This window comes from Drosophila biarmipes, chromosome 2R (assembly GCF_025231255.1).
Source record: "Drosophila biarmipes strain raj3 chromosome 2R, RU_DBia_V1.1, whole genome shotgun sequence".
Lineage (NCBI taxonomy): Eukaryota > Metazoa > Arthropoda > Insecta > Diptera > Drosophilidae > Drosophila > Drosophila biarmipes.
In genome coordinates, this window is record NC_066615.1 from 13,362,901 (window position 1) to 13,386,731 (window position 23,831).

Below are 23,831 nucleotides of genomic sequence, written 5' to 3' on the forward strand. Positions count from 1 at the left end.
ATGTTTAAAGTGAAGATTTGTACGATAATCATAAAAAAAGGAAATGTAGAAAAATATTTGATAAAATGAAGGTGAAACGCTAAAATGCAGTTCACAGACTCCTAAATATACAAACAAAACGAATGTTACACAACTATTTAAAATTTACTTCGAAATAAGAAAAATTTACGGATAAATATTTTTTACTCTCTCCATTTTCTTTTCCTCAATTTTTCGAACAGATATTCGTGGTGCTAGACCACCCTGATTTCCCAGCGATTTCCCACCACCGAAAATGGCGGCAAATCGAAACCGTTTGCCGCCCGGCATAAAAACCGAGGTAACTGCATTTCCCAAATCATTTGTCCCCGAAATTTCGAACTCTTCGCCCAAAGACACTCCGCGGTCAGAGTGAATTTCGTCAGTGAAACTGCTGCGTAAAAAAATAAACCTACAGCCTCGACTAATCCCGTTACCAACAACTCTCAAATGGCGTCCAAGGAAAACATTGCGGACAACATGGAGAAGTTCTCGCTTAAGGTAATTGACACGCGGATAAGTGGAAAAGTTCAGAGCTATACATAGACGTAACGCCGCGAAGGGTGTGTGTGTGGGCTTCGCGGGGAAAAGTACTACGCAGCGAAAAAACACTCATGTTTTGGTTTCATTTCTGCGCTTTTCTCGTAAACAGAGTCCCAGCAAGAAGATTCTGACGGAGAGCGCCAACAACGTCCGCAAGATGTCCATTGGAAACGAGACACATGGTCAGCTGGTGAAGGATTCCCCGACGGAGAATGGCGTGGGAAAGTCCGCCAACTCGCTCGTGGAGAAGTCCGCCACCCCGTTCGATCCCTCGCTGGAGCCACTCTTGCGCGAGAATCCCCGACGCTTCGTCATCTTCCCCATCCAGTACCACGACATCTGGCAGATGTACAAGAAGGTGTGTATACCATAGCCCTGTAGCCCGTAAGGTTTCCAATTGCGTTAGTGGTGAAAATCCGATTTTCGGCGGAAAAAATTGTGGAAGGGCGGGCGTTTCGAGATAAAGCGCGCCAAAAGCCGGTCACGTACTCGACGTGGTGATTGCATGAATCAAACTTGGTGATAGCCGGCCAAACAACCCCTCCCGCAATCCTCGACCCTTCCGCTGATTCACTGCATCATGGGTTGCCCAATGTCAACAAATGTACACATGTGTGTACAGTATACATACATACGCCTTCGTTTTGGCGGGAAAACGTAGCACACGACGAATACATACCGCCATAAACCCATTTCCTTGGCTTTAATGGCTCTATTGTTATAACGTTTTATTTGTTTAATTAGTGACCTCTCCTGAGTTTTCCTATTACTCAATAAAATTTATTTATAAAACCATCTGTTGACTTTGGTTAACCGGAAAATAATAAGTTACAACGTGGATAGGCAAAATAAATAGCAGTGTAAAATCATTTGATTTGATTTTATCAGTTAAAGAGTTTAAATTTTTACCCAATTCCACCTTCAATTCACAGGCTGAGGCCTCTTTCTGGACCGTGGAGGAGGTGGATCTCTCCAAGGACCTGACCGACTGGCACCGCCTGAAGGACGACGAGCGCCACTTCATCTCGCACGTGCTGGCCTTCTTCGCCGCCTCCGATGGCATCGTTAACGAGAACCTGGTCGAGCGCTTCAGCCAGGAGGTGCAGATCACGGAGGCTCGCTGCTTCTATGGCTTCCAGATCGCCATGGAGAACGTGCACTCGGAGATGTACAGTGTGCTGATCGACACCTACATCCGGGATCCGCACCAGCGCGAATACCTGTTCAACGCCATCGAGACAATGCCCGCTGTGAAGCGCAAGGCGGACTGGGCCCTTTCCTGGATCTCCTCCAAGGCGGCCAACTTCGGGGAGCGCATCATTGCCTTTGCCGCCGTCGAGGGCATCTTCTTCAGCGGCAGCTTCGCCTCCATTTTCTGGCTGAAGAAGCGCGGTCTGATGCCGGGACTGACCTTCTCCAACGAGCTCATCTCCCGCGACGAGGGCCTGCACTGCGACTTTGCCGTGCTGATGTTCCAGCACTTGGTGCAGCGACCCAGGCGCGAGCGCATCATCGAGATCATCCGCGATGCTGTGGCCATAGAGCAGGAGTTCCTCACCGATGCCTTGCCCGTAAACCTCATCGGCATGAATTGCGACCTCATGTCGCAGTACATCGAATTCGTGGCGGATCGTCTGCTGGTGGAGCTGGGCGTTGGCAAGATCTACAATACCAAGAACCCCTTCAACTTCATGGAGATGATCTCGCTGGACGGCAAGACCAACTTCTTCGAGAAGAAGGTGGGCGAGTACCAGCGCATGGGAGTGGCCACCAACCGTCTGGACAATGTTTTCACCCTGGACGCCGATTTCTAGGGCTGGTCCCAGGTCATCATTGTCGCAATCTAAACCTCTTAGGGGCTGGCTTCTCATCTTCTATATTTTTAATCTGACGGAATTGTGTGTAGTCCGTTTTAATTTTACCTAGGCTAAGAACGATCACTGACTTACAATCACTTTATCATTACTTGGACCTCCACATCGCGCTCAAACACTGAAATTTTTGATACACTTGACCAGGAGCGTAATTTTTCGAATTCATTGTACATACAACATTCTAAATAAATATACACGTAGACAATTACTAAGCACTAAAAGTAGGGTTTTTGATTGTCGGGAAAGGTTCGGTAGAAAGGTTCTGACTTACTTTCATATTTACATTTTAAAAATGTTTTAATAAATAGACAGGACCTTTGTATGGGTGTGCCCCAAGTGAAAGTACAATACAATCTATGTCATCTGTGTGTTATAGTAGCCTAAAATCCAAACCTAATCTAATCCAACCCAGGCGATGATCAAGCGGAAATTGAAAACGAACTGTCCGTTACAAATGAAATTCGAATGTTTGTTAGAGATGGGACACACCTATCGATAGTCGGGAGCCTTTCTGCCTCACAATACCACTGTGCAATCAGATCAGCTGACACGCAAATAGCTCTTTTATCAGTTCAATCGAAATATTCGCATTATTATGTTTGCTTAGCTCTTTGGAAAACAATTAAATGTGAATCACAAGTGCGAAAGGCGAGACCATCCCCGATAGCCCCGTCAGCAACACGGCCGTCTCGGAAAATCTGGTAAAATGCGAGCCACACAGGAGTGAAATGTGGACAAAGGCGCAACGAATGAACGGCCAAATGAGCAGCCCATGGAATCCAGACAATGGCGAGGAGCAGTGCGCCCTCCTGGCGGTGGAAAGCTCCGGGAGCTCGGGTGCAGCTGCCTCAGGGTCCGACGAGGAGGCGCTGCCCAGCACTGGAGCAATCCGCAGTAAAGCCAAGCTGAGAAAGCTGCAGCACAGGACTCGGATGCCGCAGCGCAGGATGTTAAGACGCCTCGGCTGCTACACGTTCTGTGCCATTGTTATCTTCCTGCTGTTCCTGGTGTACCTACCACTAATCTACTTCGATGGACGCAAGCGTTGCGGTAGGACAATGCACTTGATAATTCCTCCATGTGTTGTGAGCCTGTTATTGTTATTTTCTGGTATTTTCTCAGCTGGCCTGCCCGACTGGACTCTGGAGACCTCTCGCAGTACAGCCGACTACCTGGATCCCGGGCACGAAACGGCTCTCATTGTTCCCCGGGACTTTTGCCGAAACAAGACCTTCCTGGTAATCGCCGTGTGCACCGGCGTGGCCAACTTCGTTCAGCGACAGACCATACGCGAGACCTGGGGCAACACCACCGAGTTCAACTACCCAGCCTTTGTCAAGCTCCATGGTCACCTCAAGGGACACTACCTGCCGCCTATGCCGGAGCGCCTGAAGCTGTACGAGGATTACCTAACTGGCGTGGGTGACTCACTGATTGCCTCTGTGAGAATTGTATTCATTGTGGGACGCCAGCGGGATGAGGCTCTTTTGGGCAACGAGACGCTCACCCGTATTCACAATGAAGCGGACCAGTACAACGACATCATTCAGGAGAACTTCGTGGACAGCTACAACAATCTCACGCTCAAGTCAGTGATGGCGCTGAAGCACATCAGCCGCAGCTGCTCCAATACCTCGGCCTTCTTTCTCAAGTGCGACGATGATACCTTTGTGAATGTGCCCAATTTGTTGCACTTTCTGCTCGGCGGTACTATACCATTGTACAACGATACACTAGACTATCATGATCGGTCCACCTTCTTGGTGACTGCGCCGCAGAACCGTCTGAAGGCCAGGAACGAGGTGATGTACGGCCATCAGTTCTGCAACGTGGCGCCAGTCAGCGAAGTGAACAGCAAGTGGTACATGCCCTCGTACATGTACAAGCCGGAGACGTATCCCAAGTACCTTTCTGGAGCCGGCTATCTGATGTCCATCGATGTGGTGCAGCGTCTGTTTGAGGCATCCCTCAATACGACACTGGTCTACCTGGAGGACGTGTACATCACTGGTCTGTGTGCGCAAAGGGCGAAGATCAGCCGCCACCACCACCCGCTCTTCAGCTTCGCCCACTCGAAACAGCCATGTGCTTTCAAGGGCAGCATCACACAGCACCAGATGAAAGATGATAGCATGGTGGAGGCCTGGCACCATGTGGCCAACTACTCCATCAAGTGTCCGGCCCCGGGGCGTTACTTTAGTCAAATGCGATTGCGTAAGCGTCCTATTTGTTAAGACTAGGCTTCGCCTACACATTTTCCCTGCTCTCTTGAGAACCCGAAATACTATATTTACGTTGCTTTGATAGAGATTTTCGAACTTAGTTCCTGAAATTACTCGTATACGTTCATGAGATAAGATTCGTTTATAGAACACAATCAATAACTTGATAACCAGACAAAGGTGATATGTAACCGCCTATGGTGATTATAATTTAAAGTTTTGAGTAGCATACATCCGAGTATTCCTACATTTCAAAACGATAATTGTACAAAACTCATTCAGTTAAAAGTACTAAAATTGATAAACGCCCGGCATCCAATCTCCATATCAATGTTAAAAGTAATGCACAAGCAAGACATAGGAAATATCTAGATTTCTGAAGCTTCCCGGAAACTTTATAAAGACAGTTTTTATGATAGAAGTGTAAGTATTTATATTTTGTTTTTCAGAAATGATATCAAACATATTTATTGAACCACTGCTCTAAATTAGTTACTAGCAATAACACTTCCCGCACAGATCCCCTAATTTAAAATGATAATATGTTTAAACATTTTAGTAAATTTAACGCTTCCTTCCCAAGCCTCTGGATTAAATTAAGATGTTTTGAATCGCGCACAAAGGCGTAAATCATTTTGTAAACGTGTGATAGATAAAAAAAAAAAACTACATTTATTGCATCAGATTGCCAAATTTCTAGTTTTGTCTTTGTTGAAAAGCTAAATAAAATCAAAGAAATCATCAAACTTACTCTTTTACTTTAAAATTAATTCATTATCTCAGTCATAAAATACTCTATCTGTAATCGCCTTTTCTGAGGCTGTCATTTTGACGTTTTGTACTTGGAAGATGCATTTAAAGTTGTTGAGAACATTGAGGCTGCGATTGTGGATGCCAAGCGTCTGGAGACTGATCCTCAGGAAATACAAGGATATAATGATTGCTCTGTTTCTACTTTATGTGGTCTACAGGATAATTACATTCAAGGGAGATCCAAGCAAGCGTACCGGTACGTTAAACAATTAATACACTCAGTACTGTCTCCTAATTATAATTTCTTTACAGCCTCTCTGTCGGGTTGGGGCCGTGAAACGCCTAGGAGTATTTCTGATTACTTGGATCCAGCCAAGGATACGGCCCTTATTGTCCCTCGGGACTTTTGCCAAGGCAAGGCCTTCCTGACCATCGCTGTCAGCTCCTTTGTGCATCACTTCGAGCGGCGACGCGCCATTCGCATGCTTTGGGGCAACTCCAGCGACTTCAACTACTCGTCGTTTGTCAAGCTCCATGGCTACCCCAATGGACGATACCTAGATGTGCTGCCTGAGCGCCTGAAACTCTATGCTGAGTATCTGAGTGGCGAGGGTGACTCGCTGAAGGCGTCCATCCGGATTGTTTTCATTCTGGGCCGCAGGAACTGGGCCTCTTTGCTAGAAAATGAGGCTGTTGCCAGGGAGGCGGAAAAGTACAATGACGTCATCCAGGAGAACTTCATGGACACCTACAACAACCTGACCATCAAGTCGGTGATGGCCATGAAGCACATCAGCCAGAGTTGTGTGAACACGACAGCTTTTTACTTCAAGTGCGACGACGATACCTTTGTGAATATCCCCAATGTGCTGCACTTCCTGCTCGGAGGAACGATTCCGCTGAATGAGGTCACCGTGGGCTTCCATTACCGCAACACTTACCAGGTCACTTCGCCGCGGAACCGATTGACGGCCCGCAGAGGGGTGTTGTACGGACGGCAGTATTGCAACGTGCCACCGATCACCAATAAGTTCAACAAGTGGTACATGCCATCGTACATGTTCCGTGGCAGTGTGTATCCGCCCTACTTATGCGGATCCGGCTACCTGGCGTCCATTGATGTGGTGCCTCGACTCTACAAGGCCGCGCTGGGCACCAGGATGGTGCACCTGGAGGACTTGTTCGTCACCGGATTGTGTGCGGACAAGGCTGGCATCAAGCGAACGAACCACCCGCTGTTTAGGTCAAGTTACCCCTTTAAGGTGGAGGAGGAGTGTTCCCTTAAGGGATGCTTCACCATCCACCGCGCCAAGGATTACATAATGTGGGACGCCTGGTACCAGGTCACCAACTACAGCAGCAAGTGCCCTCCGCCAGCAATGGACTTCCAATATAACCTGCCCAAAAAGCAAAGGTGCTAAGCTAATTAGGTGTTTTTGCAATCCTAATTTACTTATTGTTTCATTCAAAGCCTGAAATCGGATCATTCTATTGATATATAATATTTCCTTTAAATGGTAATCATATTCGGTCCCCTGCAAGTTTACTACAATTGATGCTCATACCGTATATATATATATATATCTTTTAATAGAACGTAATATTATACTACAAACTAGACTTCTTTTTAAAATCAGTCAACTTACAACTTTTTACAATTAGTAATTTAATTTAAATAATGGGGCTGCTGCAGCGATTGCGCTTGCATTTGCCAAGGATCTGGCGACTTATCCGCCGGTACAAGTTACTTATAATTATTATATTTGTCCTATTCTGCATCTACCGCAATCAAATAGTAAAATATGTGGATAATACCGATCGAAAAGGTAAGAAAAATCATATTATTAGTTTGCATTTTGTACATTTGAATTGTTTTATTCACAGCTGAATTGCCCGGTTGGGAACGCAAGAAGCCCATGAAAATAGGCGATTATCTGGACCAAAAGACAAACACAGCACTTATTGTGCCACAGGATCTATGCAAGAGGAAAACCTTTCTGGTTATAGTCGTTTGCTCCAGCCTGGACCACTTTACCCAACGAAAGACTGTACGGGAGACTTGGGGAAATACCAGGGAGTTCAATTATGGAGTGTTCATGAAGCTACATGGTCACCTGGAAGGCAAATACCTGCCCATTATGAAGGATCGTATTAAGCTCTACACCGATTATCTGAGTGTTTTGGATCACTCGTTAACCGCCACTGTAAGGGTTGTCTTCATGGTTGGACGCTCCAAGCACGATTTCATTCAAGAAAAGCTGTCCAGAGAGGCAAATCAACACAACGATATCATCCAAGAGAACTTTGTGGACAGTTACCACAACCTGACCCTCAAATCGGTGATGGCACTGAAGCACATCAGCCAGAGATGCGCAAAAACAGCCTCCTTCTTCCTGAAATGTGACGATGATAGCTTCGTGAATGTGCCCAATCTGCTGCACTTCCTGCTGGGCGGTACAATCCCCCTGTATGAAGAAACCGTGGGCTATCACTTCCGCACCACTTACAAAGTAATGTCGCCTTGGAATCGTTTGAACGCCAGCAGCGAAGTGATGTACGGCCACAAGTTCTGCAACATGCAGGCCAACTACGATGTGAGCAGTCCCTGGTACATGCCGCAGTATATGTTTCGGGGGGCGAAGTACCCAAAGTATCTATCCGGAACCGGCTATCTGCTGTCCATAGACGTGGTTCGGCGGTTGTACGAACAAGCTCTTACCACATCCCTCGTACATCTGGAGGACGTCTTCGTCACAGGCATCTGTGCGGAGCAGGCGGGTATCCAGCGGCGCCATTATCCTCTCTTCAACTACGTCCACGGGAAGCCACTGTGCATCTTCAAGGGGACCATTTCGCTTCACCCGGTGCCTGGGCATACAATGTTGAAGGCCTGGTCATTTGTATCCAACTATAGCGTTAAGTGTCCACCACCAGATAGGCACGTCATCAAGAGTCAAATAACAAAGAAGTCACACTGTTAAGATATTGACTACATTGCTTTAATGATAGTCCTTTAGATCTTTTATTTGTCGTAAGATAAGCTTAGAATTACACATTTATATCAATATCATTTAATACCTTAAGTACTAATTTATTTCAATCGGATGTCGTATGTGCCATATAATTCTGTTACAAAAATATGAACGACCATAGAGATAAGCTAAAAATATTGTTTCAAATATCGAATAGCTCCCTAAATTTTGTGGGATGACCAGGCTTTTTAAGCGGTTCGGAAACATAACAATGCATTGTAAAATGCAACACCTAAACCTATGTTATATGCGCATGTTGAAAAAATTCTATGATTGATACAAATGGAATCGGAGACTTTTGTTTATTTGTGCACTTTCAGGCATTCTGAAAGCTGTTAGCCTAAAACCCTAGCTGAGCTTCGCGCTTTATTGATATTCACAAGAATATAAGGTCCACAAGCAAATAATTTGATAGCAATTAGTTTTTACAAGTCAATATTGGAAGGAAAGAATTCCTAAAACAGAGGACTATAGGATTTACAATCGCGATAAAAGTATACATTAAAAACGTTTGAAAAGTATTTACATGAAACTTTTTGTGTTAATGATTTTCTTTTGTTTGGTTTTTCATCCACAGTGTTAGTTGTCTTTCGTTTAAATTCTGTTAGAAATTCTAAATTGAAGTTGAGGCCCAATGCTATGTTTCCTCGTCGGCGGGACCTCGAATTATCACCACAAACTAGCCAACAATTTGCGCCGTGGCGGGCTCGTCTTGTGCAGTATCTGCTTCCTGGGTGAATTCCATTTCGGTGTCACCATTTTCGCCGGAGCTCGCCGAAGGTGTCTCACTTTGTTCAGTCTCGGTCGGCGGTCCCGACTTACTGGATACGTCGCCCTCATCATCCTCTTTCAGGAGAATCTCAGGTGGCTCCGCTGTTTCGAGTGGGATATTTTCAATAGAGTCAGTCTCATCCTCATTGGCGTTTTCGGAGGCTAGGCCGCTGGGACTGTTTAAAGCCTTCATCAGCTCTTCAGTGGCTGCACTAAGTTCAATGCCATCCATGGCAATAACCTCGTCTATGGCGCAATCTAACAGTTCTTTGGGGGTTTCAACAAGTTCGCCGACGTCCATGCTTTCCAGGAGTTCGGCTGGGAAAGGCTGGTCATTTTCGTTGCATGTGTCCATAGGTTCAACTACGTCTGATGTGGGTTCCTGTACAAGTTCGCTGTTCTGATTTTTTTCTTCAGTGTTTGCTGCTCTATTTCTTGCAATTTTATTTTCTGTAATTTTTTCACTGACCTCATCTGATTTCCCTTCGGGTTTCTTTGTTTCGTGCTCTTTTTCAATAACACTTGTTTTCCTCTCAGAAATCTGTTTTTTAGACAGCCTATCTTGATCCCTCTTAATTAAAGAAGGTTTTTTGTTTGAACTTGTGTCTTTTTCAGCTGATTTTTTTTCTTTTTGATTAACGCTTTTCAATTCACCTTCCCCTTCTGATTCTCCAATTTCTGATACGCTGTTTGAATTACACTGTTCTTTTTCTGACGATATTTCCGAATCTTCTTCGATTTCTGAACCATCAGCCTTTTTATCTTTAGAAACTTCTTTGCTGGTTTCCTTCTTACTGTCTTCCTTTAGAAGCTTATCCTTTGTTAATTCTTTTATCTTCTCTGATGCCTTTGCCACAATCTTTTCACGTACTTTTCCCTGTTCCGATTCGGGTACTATTTTATTTTCTATTGCTTTTGATACTAATTTTTCTTTCTCTTCTGTATTTTCATTTTCAAGATCTTCTTCATCCACTTTCTTATCCTTTTCTCCAATTTTGGCTTTGATTGCCGCTTTTAATATATCTCCAATTTTTTCCTTGCTTTTGGCCCTTTCCTTACCAACCACAGCCACTTTCTCCTCGCCCTTTTCTGTGATCTTTTTGACGGAGTCTGCTGCTTTTTCACTTGGCGCTTTCGTCGGCTCCTTGGCTGCATCATTTAATGTGACCTTCTTGGCAGCAGTATCATTTCCGGCGCCCAATTTCTGTTCCCGCTTCCGGCAGTCCTCAACCCATTTTCGTGCCACCTCGAACTCATCCTCAGCTCGCTTTAACCTAACCACAACCTTCATTTTCAGCTTGGCATCTGAATTCTTTAGATCCTCCATGCGCTGGCGTTCCAGCTGCAAAAGTGCCGGGTTTGGCTTGTTCGTTGTCTTCTTGCGCGGCTGTTTCTTTTGGCCCGGAGAAATGGACTTGGGCTCATTAGTGCCCTCGGTGACCTCCACTTCCAGCAGACTGGCCAAGATCGTGGAGCTGAAGGCCGCCACATCGATGTCGGCCTGGTTTTCCTTCAGTTCACTCTTCGGAGCAGCCGATGTCACAGAAGTTATTTTCATAATGGCCGGCTGTTGTTGTTGAGGCTGCTGCGTCGAGGTCAAGGTTGAGGTCGAGGGCGTCTCGTCTTCGTTGTCCGAATCGATGGTGATGGTATCCGTCTTGGGCTCCACAATCTCAATTTCGTTATCCTCGTCGTCGCTGGCTTGTTTTTCTGCAAACAGAGGACAAAAGTTAATCATTTATATAAAAGAATATGGGGATATGAAGTGAAAATAAAAAAGAAAAGTGAGACCCATAAATTGTGCAGAACAGCTTGGAATTATCAAGATTTATTTGATATTTTTAAGTATGGCTCCTGGCAAAGATGGCAAATACTGTTTATTAAAGCTTAAACTATAATCTCAAAGTACAAAAAACTAAGCCTAGAAACGGGGGACTGGAATGTCAAGTCTAAATGTTAAGAAAACGCATCTCCTCGAGTGGGAAATTGCAACGCAGCTTCTGCAGCTTTCGCTCGTTGACCCGTGGATGTCGCTCCATTTCCCGGCAGTAGCACTCATATGCAAACTTGGCCATCTGCCACCGGAGTTTGCAGGCCTGGGCATCCCTCTTAAAACGAGGCAAACGCCTGGCCACCTCCGGCCAAAGCCGCTCTCTGGCCGCCACATCGCTGTAGTCCACATGGCGTGGATTCCACAGGGTGGGATAGGCCCTCATGGCCAAAACCAGTTGCTGGGAGAACTGCTTGTCATCTGGCATGTCTTTAAGTTTCCCAGCAGAGTCTGCGCTGTTCGGCACACAATCCTGCAGTGGCTCGAACTCGTCGCGCAGGTCCTGCTCATCGATCTTGTACAGGAAGTACAAGCTGGCCAAGTACTTCGAGTACTTAAGCTCCAGATTCGCAAAGATGCCCTTGTCTTTAATGCTTTTGAGGCGGAAAGACTTGTACATCTCGTACATTTGCTGCCAGCGTTCCACAAGATACTCGCAGGCATAATCTGGAAAAGTAAGAGAATCAGAAGAGATCAAACAGACAATGGTTGCATCAACTCACTAGGTGCAGTCTTCCAGAAGTTCTGCCACAGGGACTTCCGGGTTTGCTCATCAATACTGTTGAATTCGGGATCAGCCGACTTGCGCCACAGCACTGGATGGCTTTTGGCGAAAGTTATAATGCGTTGATCGATGGGACGCACTTCAAGCGGACGCATGGGCACCCGAGAGCCTGCTTTTGGTTTCATTTTCACAGCTGGTTGCTTGAGTGCCTTTTGTTCCATTGTGTTTTCGATCACGTCAAGGTGCTTCCGCTCGAAACCATCGCCATCATCCTCACCACAGTCCACCGCCAGCCACTCGCTCCTCGGCCGATCCCTGTTCTCCAGATAGTTTGTGGCCTTATCGAAGTAGCCTTTAAAACGCTTTCCCTGTTTCAACCGCCTCTCAATCCGTACGTAACGCTTTCGCACGTTCTTCCAGCGCAACTTGATGTCATCGCCACGTGGAAAGTGGGTGGCAATGACCCGCCACTGCTTGTTGGTAACCTCCTTCTTGCCATAATCTGGATGGCGGGTGCACCACAGCGACGGATATTCTCGGAGAAGCCGCGTCAGCTTGCGATCATAGGCGTGAGCCTGTTCGTTACGGTTCATGCTCTCCTCAGTGCCAGGTTCTCCGCACTCCTCGTTGTCCAAGTCATCGTCCTCCAGATCATCATCCAAATCGTCCGGCTCATCGTAGTCAAAATCATCCGCCGCTTCGTTTTCGTTTCCTGCATCGCCTCCCTGCTGCTCCGGCACTATTTCCGGTTCCTCCGGCACTATTTCCGGTTCCTCCGGCTCATCGATGGGATCACCTTCGGCTCGAACTCCCAGTGGCATCAGCGGAGGCAGTGGCTCGCAGTCCTCGCCATCCTTCAGATTGGCATGCAAACTCTTCCGATACTCGTAGACCTGATTGTGGAAACTATTGCAGCCCGTGTTGAAGAGATCCACATCGTCCAGCTGGCCGTAGCACACGTAATCAACGGCTGCAAGAAGCGGGAGAGTTAGAGAGAGAGAGCGTTAGACTCGCAGGAAAAACTGCTGCTGGGTTCTATTCCATTGCCTGTTGTGGATGGTATTTTGCAAACACATGGACCAAGCTAAAATTTAAATCTCTTCATCGCAGCCAATGAAATGGAACTCGCAGAGTTTTTCATAAACACACCATACTTACATGCACTTAAATCGTCTTCAGCTACCGACCAAATAAAGACACTCGCGAAACGAAAACCGGAAATCAAATGCCAACGCCCGTCCATGTGTCGAAAATACGCACCAAAGACAGGAAATGGAAAATTCTGGACACCAAATGATGGAGTACAATCCCACATAAAATCTATAATTTTCCCCTACACTGATTTTGTGTTCTACCAACTATACATTATTAAAAAAAAAAGTTCGTTTACTTTTGGAAACGGGAAAAATTGAGGGAACTAAAATATCACTTTTAAGCTATCTCAAGGAAATTTAAATTTACATTTAACTTTAAAATTTTGTAGATCTGCCAATTATCCCTTGAGAATACAAAGTAATCACTTTGAGACCAAAACAAATATGTGTTCCAAATGAATATGTGTTCCAACTCACCGGCAGCCAGTTGACCGTTCTCGAGACTGTTGGCGTCGTTCTTGAAGCCCTTCTCCCGCATGTCCACCAGGCACTTCTCTTGCAGATTCTTGAACCGCCCGATGGCGTAGGTCATCAGATACGACATGTGGATGTACAACTCCTTGAGTTCCAGATAGTTGCGCACCTGGTTGTAAGCGTTCGAGTGGGTAAGCGAGACCACTTTGCCGGTGAGATGGGTGCAGATGTCCATGGCGCTGAAGATCTGCTCCTGCAGCTGGGCACGTGCCTGCCCCATCGGCGTGTTGGGGAAGTTGTGACGCACCAAAGTTGGACCCTTGGCTGGTGGTGGCGGTGCTGGAGTTATCATTAGGGGTTGACCTCCATTGGTGTTCGGCGGTGGACCTTGTAGCGGTGGAGGTCCTTGATTTGGATTCCCAACTCGCACTTGTGGAGGTCGCTGCGGCTGACCCGACTGCGGATTGTAGATGCCCATGTTGGAGCCATAGGTGCTGATATGCAGCGAAGGTCGACTAGGCGGAATCGGTGGCCTTGGCCGGATGACCACACCAGAACCCACTTGTGGCACAGCCAGAGCAGGCGGGGGTGGCGGTGGCGACGGCTGACCAACGACGGCTTGAGGAATCTGACGCTTCACCTGAATCAAACGACCATTCGGCAGGCGGTAGGAATCCTGTTGTGCAGCGCTGTTCAAATCCACCCGGTACCCGTTGATGGTGTGGAAGACTGGCCCAGCATTCTTGACTGCGTTGGGGACCACGGTGCGCCGCACTACATTGGAGCCACCACCAGGAGCAGTCTGGCGGTACCTAATTCCCGATCCACTTAGGACCAGCGGCGGTGGCAGGCTGTTACGCGGCATTGTCATCGAGGTGGATGCACTGGCACTTCCATTGCTGCTGTTGTTGCTGGAACTGGGACCTGGCTGGTAGTTCTGCTGGACGGTGACAATCCTCGGGGTGGTTGTGACACTGGCTGCCGGCATCGACTGACGGGCAGCCGGCTTCGGAGTCACAGAGAGCTGGCAATCCGGCTCCAGCATACTGAGCAGATCCGGTGTGCAGACCACCTCGTCGTTTGAAGATTTCGGGCGTTTGGCTGGTGGTGCCGAAGGAACGGCTTTGGGCAAGGATCCTCGCTTGGTCGAGCTCACTGAGCTGTTGTGGCTGCGCTTGGAAACGTTGGACTCCAAGCTCTCCAGCGAGTCGGACAAACTGCTGGCCTTCGATTTGGACAGGCGGCAGCAATGGGTGCCATCCCTGAGCATCTGGCGACGTGCCTCTACATCGGACAGCTGCAAACTCTGGATGGCCCTGTAATATACAATTTGTAGGAAAATTTATTAGAAGTAAGAAATTTAGAATATTTTAAGGGTAGTTTTAAGGCTTGAATGCCTCAATAAACCCCTTAATCCTAAATGTTGGAATACATGTTTAAAAGTCTGAGAACATTTAAAAGGGTCATAATAGTAAGAAAAAAAATATTTGGGATAGAGAAAACTAAACTATACTTTAAACTTGCTATAAAAGTCAAGTCTACCAAGAATTCTTCTTTAGAATAACCATACGTTAAGACAACAGTAAGACGCACCTCTTCTGCGTCTCCAGGTAGTTGACCAGCGCCCAGTGCTGGGCGCGCAGTGGCCAGAGGATCTTGGAGGTGCAGCTAAAGCAGTTCCAGTGCTCGTTCTGCTCGATGTCCACGATGACGCCCTTGGAGAGGTTCTTAACGATGCAGGACTTGCAGAAGACGTACGGGCAGGTGGAGCAGCAGTAGACCTCGCCGCCCTGTCCGCACCAGCGACAGTACAGCTCGGAGCCATCCTCGCCCTTGGAGAACTCGCCGCTGTTGTAGAAGTCATGGCACTTGACGCAGTGCGTCACCCGCAGGATCGGATGCATCTTGATGTTGTTCTCGGAGGCGGGGGCAGTGCCCAGGTGCTGCTTGCACACGGTGCAGTGCACCCTCCGCTGGTTCACCACATCCACGTTGGGGTACATCTTCAGGTAGAAGCGGCGCTCCTCGTCCGACAGCGACGGGTGCATCTCGAACTTGGAACCTGGCGTTGCAATTTACAAGGTTACTTAGCCGTCTGCCACACGGTAGGTCACCGACGATGGTACACTTACCCGTGTAGTCCACATCTATTTTGGCTAGCGGCGACGGCGAAGGTGTCGCTACCTTCACCAGGGCACTCTCGCTGCCCGGAGTACTGCTGCTCATGATTGCTGGTGTGTATCCTGCTCCTGGCACTGCCAACCGCTACGATCCGCACCGATTTTAGCACAGAAACTCAACAAATTCGCAACTCGCTGCCGCCGCCGCAAAAGAAGAAAGAAGCGGCGCGCTAATCACTAAACAACAACCCTGCAGCTGGCGCGTGTTTATATTTTTATTAGTCGCGGAAGCCGACGAATAAAATACTTCATTTGATATTCTTTATCCGAATAATGCACAGCAAGTCTCATCGAAAATGCGAAAGGAAAGATTTTTTCACCCGAGAGTGACAGCTAGACACTCGGTCGAATTTTCAACATGGCTGCCGCTTCGGTTCGAAGCCGAAGTTGCCTCTACGAAGTGTACAGAACAAGTTTGGACTGATACTCTATATGGGTTTTTGAAGCAAACCTCTTAGAAATGGTATCCCTAGGAATAAAAAAAAATGTAGGTCCCAGAAGATCGGTTACTATCCCATAATACCACAAAGAAGAAACGATCTTTCAGCTTAAAGCATTTAAAAAATATTTTTTTCAAAATTTTTTTTTTTTGTCTTTATAAAGCTATTATAATTACTTTTATGGTCATTAAATTGAACTTCTTGCTAAATAATTCCAATATTGTATTAAATATTTGCAAGCCTTGGCAACCCTAAGAATGCCAGTTGTCTCATTCCCACTCAAGGCCAGTCCATTAAAACAGGACCGCTTTGAAAAAGAGAACACCATTATGTAAAGATTTTGTGGGTTTGAAAGTGAGTATGACAACGTGATTCTGCTAAAAATAAGCAATTAAAAATAAACTAATTTTTAAATAGAAAACATCAAACAGCAATTTTTTTTTATTCTGGATTTTGACGAACCAGTTCCAAGTATCGATATAAGTGTGACCTTATGAAAGAACCGATATTTTTGAAGCTGCTTAAATAAGTAGGACATGACTCAACAAATTATTATTGAAAGATGATTCCGGAAGCAACAAGTTATAGGTGAAACAATATTTAAACAAATATTTAATCAGGTAGGTTAGCGTCAGAAGGAATTTAAGGTGCTTCCCCGGATCAAGATGCACAAACAGAACCTGAATCATTTCCAGAAAAAAAAAACGATTCATAAACGCTGTCTAGTCAATAAAAATTGAACATGTACATATACATAACGTATAAAATCGGTCTAATGGGTCTCTTCATAATCAGATTTTGATGGCAAGTGGATGTGAACTCTCGACCAATCAATTACGGACATAATTTCCTTTTATTTGGCTGTATTGCTTAAAATGTGTATAAATTAAATAGTTTCTGGTTGTCAGGAAAAAGCATTTTGAGTAGAACTAAGATCGTTGTTTTATCGGTAAAATCCATGACCAAACTTTCTATGCCTTAAGGTTCTTTTACATTTACTTTTTTTGAATGCTAAAAATAATTTCTTATATTGCAAGAAAATATTGATAGTAATATGTTACCATCAAAAATCTAATTTAGTTAATTTTTTTGTTTTATTCTCAAAAGTACATATATGTTAGTTCCTTATTCACAAAATTTGTGGTTCACGTTATGGAAGGATGGACTAAATATTATATTTTAATGATAATGTATTAGAAAGTCATTTACCATTTTGATAACGTTTTTTACTATATGTTGGCAACTCTTATCAGAAATCGAAAACGTGAACAAGCTATAAAAAAAAAATCGTAAGTATTGACCATCGCTAGAAAACAAAAGAAAGAAATATTGAAGTTATTAAAAAAAAGTTGTGTCTTATTTTATACTAAAATACATGAACACCTAAAATATGTGTTCAATTATTCAAACTACAAAAATATATCGATAAGAAAAACTGAATCGATAAAAAAGATCTAAGCATCGATTTTGTCGCAGCACTAGTGCTCAACTGTTCCCACCTCTGCCAGAGGACAAGATGAACTTTATCGCAACTTAAAAAAAACGTACATTTTTGGATTTCCGAGTACTTGAGGACAGCAAAGGAACTTTCACGGAATCCGCAGTATTCACTGTTTCCTTAGGTAATTACATTTTAAAATGACAGAGTTCGGCCTTTGTCTTCCTTAATGTTATGTTTTGCTAAATCATTTTTGATAATATAGGCTTTCTTCCATTAATCGAACCACTGACAACTATAGGACTATTGAAAGTGACATCAGAACGAACAAAATAGCAAATGTAAGCACATTTATTTCCATCTAAGCACTACCTTGAACGTTCCGTTCGTTCTGCTCAATCCCCTCCAGAAAGTGTAAAGCAGTTCCGTTGGCAGCCATGGACACTGCACCGGCTTCGAAGACGGGCGATTTCTTCTACGGCTGGGATCTGCTCTACAAGACCATCCAGTCGGAGGTGGCCAAGAAGTCGGACCTGCTGGTGGCCCTGGTCCACTTTCTCCTGACCAAGCACTACAATTTCCGCTGCGTTGGCATCGGCGACGATGTAAGCTTGTGGCGAAATATATATCTGTTCCTAGAATTATCTGGAATGTTTTCTAGAAAACCTTGCCAGAGGAGGAGGGCAGTGAGCTGCTGCCGGACAACTGGAACGATGACGATACCAAGTACTCGCTGCGCTATGTTCACGATAAGATGCTCTACCTTCTGTTGGGCCACATCACCGAGGACGCCCTGCTGATCAACCTGATGGACATCAACACCAAGAAGGTGTCGAACATCTGCGTGGAACCAGAGACCCTGGTGGCCGCCGTGAAGGGAGGCATCACCACCTTGATGCCCAGCGCCTCGGAGATTGTCGAGCGATATCGCCGGGAGCTTCTGGACCCCGTCTTCACTGGCAACTCGCGTGAGGTCACCACCCAGACGACCACTTCGCCACGTCCCAACGTGTCGGATCCGGATCCTTTGCGCATCGGGGAACCCAGACGTGGAGGGTAAGGCATTAGCACCATTGTGATCACGAAATTTGCTCTTGCTTCTTTAATTTGTAAGATCGTAAAGACCACGCTCAATACCTTACATATACAAGAGAGCTGAACCATCAAAGAAAATGAAATTTTCGGTGGATCCTCATTAGAGTTTTTTTTAATCCATTACCAATTGCTAAGCACCCTTTAATGCACCGTCGTCGTTTAGGTCCTTCATTCCGGGTGGATTCGAGCCGCGCCCTTTTGGCTTTCCAGACATCGGACGCGGAGATCTGGATCCACTAGGTCGTGGTGGCTCTGGTAACCTCTTTGCTTTCCCTTCACGCCCCAATATGGGGCCAGGACCTTTGCCCCGCTTCGATCCATTTAGTCCCCTCAATCCCAATGGGCCGGGACAGGGTGGAATCAATCCGGATCATATGCGCCCACCCAATTGGAATCCAGATTACTACATGTGATCACCAGGAATGCCATCAAGAGTAGGCAAGTCAAATCTTTAGTTTATAAATAAAATGTTTTCAATCTGAAAACTAAAATAGAATTTTTTTTTAAAGATTATTTTATTACTTTTCATACACAATACAGAATATTTCGATAAAAATAAGAAGCAGCAGCCTGTCTGACCATAAGAAAATAGAAGACTGTTTGGGCTTACACAAAAAATAAAGATTTAAAATCATTGATTTCAAAAATGTAAGAACCCAAACAGGCGCATTGTGTCCGTCGGCTGCCAGTGAAAAATTTACAATAAACTTACAAATTAACTGAACTCGTAATGTAATGGCTATTCTTTCAATTCGTACATCAGGGTGAACCAAGTGCGTAATCTCAAAACTTCTAGGGGAAAGCGCGAAATATTTCGATTGTCGTACCACTAAATATTAGATTGGTTTGCTTTTTTTGATTGCTTATGCCTAGCCTAATATTATTTTACCATAATATTTTGCTAAATTAATATAATGTAAATAATATTTCAAGCTGTGTGCAGCCGGTTGACTTAAATTAGCTCTGCACGGGCAGCGTTCCTCGCGCTGGGATGTGCAAGTGGTGTTTTTGTTTTAATTTGTGCCTTGGCCGCTCGAAATCCGGCTTAAAACCCGCCCCAGTGCGGTGTGATCTCGGCTCAGTCCCATTCCCCGATGAACATGCGTGGTGTGGGCACGTAGCCGCGCGTTGGCAGCGGTAAATGGCGTCCGTAGATGTGATTGTAGGGTGATTCAACAAGCTCCGAATCTACAAAAAGCACAGAGATCGGGGGTTACAAAACGGGTGCTGGTACATTTCTGGGGATTATGTATGCGAATATGAATGGTGGGGTGGGTCGGTTTCAATGGCAGCTCATAGCAGGAGGGAAAGTAATCTTAAGGTAAGGCGAGTTTTTGAGGAATTTGTTTTTCGAATTTTATTTGTGTTTTGCAACTACATCTTTGTATTCCTTGCATTACTTTCCTCTCCCTGTACTTTGAATTGCCTTATTATCAACCCACTCCCAATTTGTGTATGTACAATTGCGTTTTGTGACTGTCCAGGCTAAAGGAGTCCAAGGTGCTGAGTTAGTAGACATTTCGTACAGTTTAGTGGTTCAGTTCACCGGGTAATAAGGTAACCATTTTGCGTTTGTAGGAATAGTAGGTAGGTATGTACAGCCACCCATCATCCGACCCAGGGGGAAAGGCGAACAAAAACAATAACTAATATCCATGTCTGGGCCATATAACCTCGTTTCGATTTAGAGCAACCCCATACGAATTCACGTGTCCGTTCAGTAGTCGAGTATTTGGATTTTCTTCAGGCTGAGGCTGCGCGGCTTGCGGGGCTTCAGGTAGCCATAAATGGACTCCATGTCGCTGATGTCAAGGCGGCTGGCACTGCGTCCGGTTCTGGAGGCCGTCGGAGGAGGAGCAGCAGGCAACCCACTGGCCGCCGATGCATTGTTTGTTGCTGGACTGGCGGCCAAAGTTGGAGACATTGTTGGTCCGCCAGCTCCTCGCGGCTTTCCCCCGCCAGCAACTCCTGTTGCTCCCGCTCCAGTTCCAGCTGCTGCTCCTGCTCCCCCTCCAGATGTTGCTGCTGTGTTGGCTGATGTTGCTGTCGCTTTCGCTGCTGCTGCTGTTGCGGTTGCTGCTGCTATACTTTTGTTTTTACTATTGAAATAATTTTTGCTTTTCAACATGTCGTCATTGTCTTGCTTGGCGTTCGTTAGCTGTCTTTTGTGTTGCATGTTGCTGCTGCTGTTGTTGCCGTTGCTGTTGTTGCTGTTGCTATTGGTATTGGAGGCATTGTCATATCTTTGTCTTTTGTCAGCGTTTTGAGCCTGCTCCTGTCGCTTGCCGCCTCGCCAACTGGGCGCTGGCAGCTGGGGCTTCCTCTGGCACTGGCCCCTTTTTGGTCCTGCCGCTGCACTGCGTCCCCTCTCCGTGGAACCAATGGAGCCGCGCACCCGGTCATAGATGTTGGCCGCCGACGGCGCCTTCACCACAATCCGCTTCCTGCCTCCGTACATGTACAGCGAGCCCTCCTCGTTGGGCTGCTCGAAGAAGCTCTCGGTGGATTGGGACTTGGTGCGCAGCCCGACAGCCGGCGTCTGCAGCTGGCGGAGATGGGCGCGATCCACGTACATGTCCACCGTCTCGGTGCCCTTGCGTCTACGTATGTTCTCGGTCAGGCCCAGGTCATCGTCCAGGTCGAATGCCATGTCGAAGTCATCGTACTCGTAGCAGTCGTCGTAACGTTCGTTCACCAAAGGCTCCAGCTCCGGCTCCAGCACCGAGACATCGCTCTCGCTGCACCACTTGACCACTCCCGGCAGGAGTTCCGGCTCCATCTGGCTGCCACTCAGCCGCTGGTGGCGTCTCAACTGCCGCTGGCTCAGGCTCCGTTGCGGACGTGGCGGAGGCACTGCTCCGCAGAGGGGAGCCAGCGCATAACAGCTGACGCAATTGCAGGAGGAGCTCTCCTCCGGGGCAGAACGACGGGTGGAGGGCCGACGGCTCACCGGGTGACCCACCGAGCTCTCCAGATTGTCGTAGTACGGTTGCTGCAACACATGTTGCTGGGGTGCAGAGTGCTGCAGCGGTGCAGAATGTTGCTGCTGCAAGTGGGCGTGCCGCTCGCAGTGGTGGCCGTGCCGGTGGTGTCTGTGGTGCGGATGTGCGTGCGCATGGAGATGCGGATGTGGCTGGTGGTGGCTACGTGCTGGGTTAGCTGTGCTTTGTGTCTTGTTGTTTGCTGTTGCAGTGGTGGCTGTTAGGTCCGTTGGCAGTGACTGTGGTTGTTGTTGTTGATGATGTTGCAACTGCAGTTGCTGATGCATTTGCATCTGCAGTGCGTGCGATTTGTGTGGTTGCCCGCCCTGTTTATAAATACCTATGCCGCTCTCATAGCTGCGAGTCTGCCAAATCTGGTGGTGCTGCTGCTGCTCCCGCTGGTGGGCCGCATGGTGGTGCTGTGCCGCATGCGCAGCCGCCGCCGCGGCCATCAGCTGCTGCTGCTGCTGCTGGATGTGGTGCGGATGCATGCCGCCCAGGTGGTTGTGGATCATCGAGGTCTTCTTCTGGCTGAGCGTGCTGATGCCGCCGTTGCCCATGTTCCCGATGTTGTTCGCATTGCCGTCCCGCTGATCCTTGGCTCCGGAGTTCGGCTTGCCGGACTTCACAAAGTTCGGGACTCTGGCACGCAGGCCGCAGTAGTAGGGATCGTCTGTGGAATGCAAAACATGGTTATCATGGGGCTTTGGGAGCTTTCTATCCAAATAAGTTAGTAATAGTATATAATAGGTCATACCTATCTTTATTTAAATAAATGCAAATTTAATTTAATTTTTAAAAATTAAAGAATTTAAAATGTTAAAAGCTTACCTTTGTTGTATTATTTAAATTAAAAAACTTTCAAAGTTCATTTTCTTAATTTCTAAAATGGTTCTAGCTTAGGTCGACGACTTGAAAGTATTCTAAAAAGATACCGGTCTCCCATCCCATAAATTCTGTGCTTAGTAAGTATCTGGGTCAAAGAGAATTCCGAGACACCTTTGGGTAAATCTTGATCTTACCATATTTCTTGTTATCTTTGCCCTTGTCCGATTTTCCACGCGACAGTTTGATGCGAGTCTCCAGATCAATGTCATCGTAGTCCGGCTAAAAATATACGAGACATGAAAGGCGAAATTAGAAGGAAAGCGGCCAGGTGATGGGTTTTTCGATCATAATTTTCCAACGACAGTTGGCAGCTCGGTCCCCCAGTTCTCCAAACCAAGAGGCACTACGCGGTCGTTGGGCCCAATTGGCAATCGAGCCGCAGAGCAATGGCAATCCGGCGGCATTCCGCGCATATTAATTACACGCGATTCGTTTGCAGTTATTTGCGGCCAGTCGCTGCTGAAATCCGAATATTATTGAGTGCACTGCAACGCCGATTGCCCAGTGAGGCTCAACGGCGAAATCTTCGCAAGCCGTGGGGTTTCAAGAGGGAGACCCATATTATTTGTAGCTGTAGTTTTGCAAGTGGCCGCATTGCGCATGTGACCAAGCTTGGGCAGTCAAACTAACTAGCCAACTGGCTTCACGGAGCCCCCAAATGTAACTCAACCCAGCGACTCGGCTCGACAGGTTGCCACACTTCTTCTGCGCCGGCGTGGCTCGACTTACTCGTGTTTTGGCGCTGCCAAATTTGTTCCGACACCTTGCCAGCAAATGAGCCGCACTTGGGCAATCTTCCACACTTGGGGTGCTCCTTAGTGGGCCATTAATATGTACACTGTGTGCTCAAAGGTTCAAGTGATATATGGCGGGGTCATCTGCTCATTAATGCTTTCTGAATAATGTAATAGATACATTCTAAATCCAACTGCATTTGTTGATTTTATTTTGATAAGATTAAGAAAGCAGAAAGATAAACTTTCGACTTGTTGGAATGATTTAAGCCAATTGGACCTATAATATTAATATTTATGCTGATATTTGGTTGAGAGTTCAAGGAGTCTTTACTAAATTACTCCCATAAATGAAATAGAATATAAAATACTTATTTTTTTGCGCTTCGAGTCTTAAAGTAACTTTGTTACCTGTTCTCTTACCTTTGGAATCAGATCGTGCGAATAGATATTATCCCTGGGCGGTAGCTTCGGAGGTTTCTCGCTGCGCTTGTGGGCCAGTTGTTGCGTCTGGAGCAGCAGCTGTTCCCGGGTGGCGGCCACATGTCCTCCTCCATTGCCATTGAGGTGCTTGCCCAGCTGTTGCTGCTGCTGTGGATGCAGCTGCGCCTGGTGGCCACTGCCGAAGCCAGAGCTGCCGGAGCTGCCTCCACTGCCGTTGCCCGCCACACTGTAGGGATCCTCGTCGGGAATCGGAATGCGCGGGCGGTTCTTGATGTCCACAATGGGACGTTGCACT

General features: G+C 46.6%; 7 protein-coding genes across 9 annotated transcripts in view; 5 read left to right on the top strand and 2 right to left on the bottom strand.

Moving 5' to 3' along the window:
• The first annotated feature begins 298 nt into the window (after positions 1-298).
• LOC108030417 (ribonucleoside-diphosphate reductase subunit M2) lies at positions 299-2,656 on the top strand. The gene is made up of 3 exons (XM_017103304.3): positions 299-519; positions 671-919; positions 1,494-2,656. Exons 1-3 carry the CDS (start codon positions 469-471, stop codon positions 2,373-2,375), a joined length of 1,182 nt encoding a protein of 393 aa, XP_016958793.1. The 5' UTR covers positions 299-468; the 3' UTR covers positions 2,376-2,656.
• Positions 2,657-2,967: 311 nt separating this feature from the next.
• On the top strand, positions 2,968-5,403 carry LOC108030091 (beta-1,3-galactosyltransferase 1). The gene is made up of 2 exons (XM_017102730.3): positions 2,968-3,485; positions 3,558-5,403. Exons 1-2 carry the CDS (start codon positions 3,164-3,166, stop codon positions 4,667-4,669), a joined length of 1,434 nt encoding a protein of 477 aa, XP_016958219.1. The 5' UTR covers positions 2,968-3,163; the 3' UTR covers positions 4,670-5,403.
• An 89-nt stretch (positions 5,404-5,492) lies between these two features.
• Positions 5,493-6,860, top strand: LOC108030092 (beta-1,3-galactosyltransferase 1). The gene is made up of 2 exons (XM_017102731.3): positions 5,493-5,666; positions 5,723-6,860. Exons 1-2 carry the CDS (start codon positions 5,507-5,509, stop codon positions 6,829-6,831), a joined length of 1,269 nt encoding a protein of 422 aa, XP_016958220.1. The 5' UTR covers positions 5,493-5,506; the 3' UTR covers positions 6,832-6,860.
• A 162-nt stretch (positions 6,861-7,022) lies between these two features.
• LOC108030093 (beta-1,3-galactosyltransferase 1) lies at positions 7,023-8,394 on the top strand. The gene is made up of 2 exons (XM_017102732.3): positions 7,023-7,236; positions 7,295-8,394. The coding sequence occupies exons 1-2, from the start codon at positions 7,089-7,091 to the stop codon at positions 8,389-8,391; spliced, it is 1,245 nt and encodes a 414-aa protein (XP_016958221.1). The 5' UTR covers positions 7,023-7,088; the 3' UTR covers positions 8,392-8,394.
• On the bottom strand, positions 8,388-15,923 carry LOC108030090 (putative RNA exonuclease pqe-1). 2 transcript variants are annotated; one of them, XM_017102728.3, is made up of 5 exons: positions 15,469-15,923; positions 14,930-15,398; positions 13,340-14,652; positions 11,767-12,738; positions 11,012-11,710 (listed from the first exon to the last, which is right to left on the bottom strand). In XM_017102728.3, exons 1-5 carry the CDS (start codon positions 15,560-15,562, stop codon positions 11,163-11,165), a joined length of 3,396 nt encoding a protein of 1,131 aa, XP_016958217.1. In that variant the 5' UTR covers positions 15,563-15,923; the 3' UTR covers positions 11,012-11,162. The 2 variants fall into 2 exon arrangements, with proteins under 2 accessions (XP_016958216.1, XP_016958217.1); XM_017102727.3 differs by lacking the exons at positions 11,012-11,710; positions 11,767-12,738 and adding an exon at positions 8,388-10,923 and having other exon boundaries at positions 15,469-15,896.
• Positions 15,924-17,432: 1,509 nt separating this feature from the next.
• LOC108030191 (proteasome inhibitor PI31 subunit) lies at positions 17,433-18,985 on the top strand. The gene is made up of 5 exons (XM_017102943.3): positions 17,433-17,578; positions 17,660-17,735; positions 17,804-17,999; positions 18,056-18,450; positions 18,653-18,985. Exons 3-5 carry the CDS (start codon positions 17,832-17,834, stop codon positions 18,900-18,902), a joined length of 813 nt encoding a protein of 270 aa, XP_016958432.1. The 5' UTR covers positions 17,433-17,578; positions 17,660-17,735; positions 17,804-17,831; the 3' UTR covers positions 18,903-18,985.
• Positions 18,984-23,831, bottom strand: part of LOC108030190 (lateral signaling target protein 2 homolog) — a 29,575-nt gene continuing 24,727 nt past the window's right edge. The window contains exons 7-10 of one of the 2 annotated variants that reach the window (XM_017102941.3): positions 23,516-23,829; positions 22,493-22,577; positions 21,811-22,143; positions 18,984-19,677 (exon numbers count right to left, since the gene is read on the bottom strand). In XM_017102941.3, the coding sequence (XP_016958430.1) occupies positions 19,568-19,677; positions 21,811-22,143; positions 22,493-22,577; positions 23,516-23,829 (842 nt within the window). In that variant the 3' untranslated portion in view covers positions 18,984-19,567. Of the gene's footprint in view, positions 19,678-19,950; positions 22,144-22,492; positions 22,578-23,515; positions 23,830-23,831 lie in introns of both variants that reach the window. The other variant, XM_050887879.1, reaches the window with a different exon arrangement.

Coding starts and splice junctions, on each gene's coding strand:
- LOC108030417 (XM_017103304.3), top strand. CDS start 469: ATGGCGTCCAAGGAAAACATTGCGGACAACATGGAGAAGTTCTCGCTT. Junction 520..670: donor TGGAGAAGTTCTCGCTTAAG/GTAATTGACACG, acceptor TCTCGTAAACAG/AGTCCCAGCAAGAAGATTCT. Junction 920..1,493: donor TCTGGCAGATGTACAAGAAG/GTGTGTATACCA, acceptor TTCAATTCACAG/GCTGAGGCCTCTTTCTGGAC.
- LOC108030091 (XM_017102730.3), top strand. CDS start 3,164: ATGTGGACAAAGGCGCAACGAATGAACGGCCAAATGAGCAGCCCATGG. Junction 3,486..3,557: donor CGATGGACGCAAGCGTTGCG/GTAGGACAATGC, acceptor GTATTTTCTCAG/CTGGCCTGCCCGACTGGACT.
- LOC108030092 (XM_017102731.3), top strand. CDS start 5,507: ATGCATTTAAAGTTGTTGAGAACATTGAGGCTGCGATTGTGGATGCCA. Junction 5,667..5,722: donor AGATCCAAGCAAGCGTACCG/GTACGTTAAACA, acceptor ATTTCTTTACAG/CCTCTCTGTCGGGTTGGGGC.
- LOC108030093 (XM_017102732.3), top strand. CDS start 7,089: ATGGGGCTGCTGCAGCGATTGCGCTTGCATTTGCCAAGGATCTGGCGA. Junction 7,237..7,294: donor GGATAATACCGATCGAAAAG/GTAAGAAAAATC, acceptor TTTTATTCACAG/CTGAATTGCCCGGTTGGGAA.
- LOC108030090 (XM_017102727.3), bottom strand. CDS start 15,562: ATGAGCAGCAGTACTCCGGGCAGCGAGAGTGCCCTGGTGAAGGTAGCG. Junction 15,399..15,468: donor AATAGATGTGGACTACACGG/GTAAGTGTACCA, acceptor TTGCAACGCCAG/GTTCCAAGTTCGAGATGCAC. Junction 14,653..14,929: donor TACCTGGAGACGCAGAAGAG/GTGCGTCTTACT, acceptor TGTATATTACAG/GGCCATCCAGAGTTTGCAGC.
- LOC108030191 (XM_017102943.3), top strand. CDS start 17,832: ATGGACACTGCACCGGCTTCGAAGACGGGCGATTTCTTCTACGGCTGG. Junction 18,000..18,055: donor GCGTTGGCATCGGCGACGAT/GTAAGCTTGTGG, acceptor AATGTTTTCTAG/AAAACCTTGCCAGAGGAGGA. Junction 18,451..18,652: donor GGGGAACCCAGACGTGGAGG/GTAAGGCATTAG, acceptor GTCGTCGTTTAG/GTCCTTCATTCCGGGTGGAT.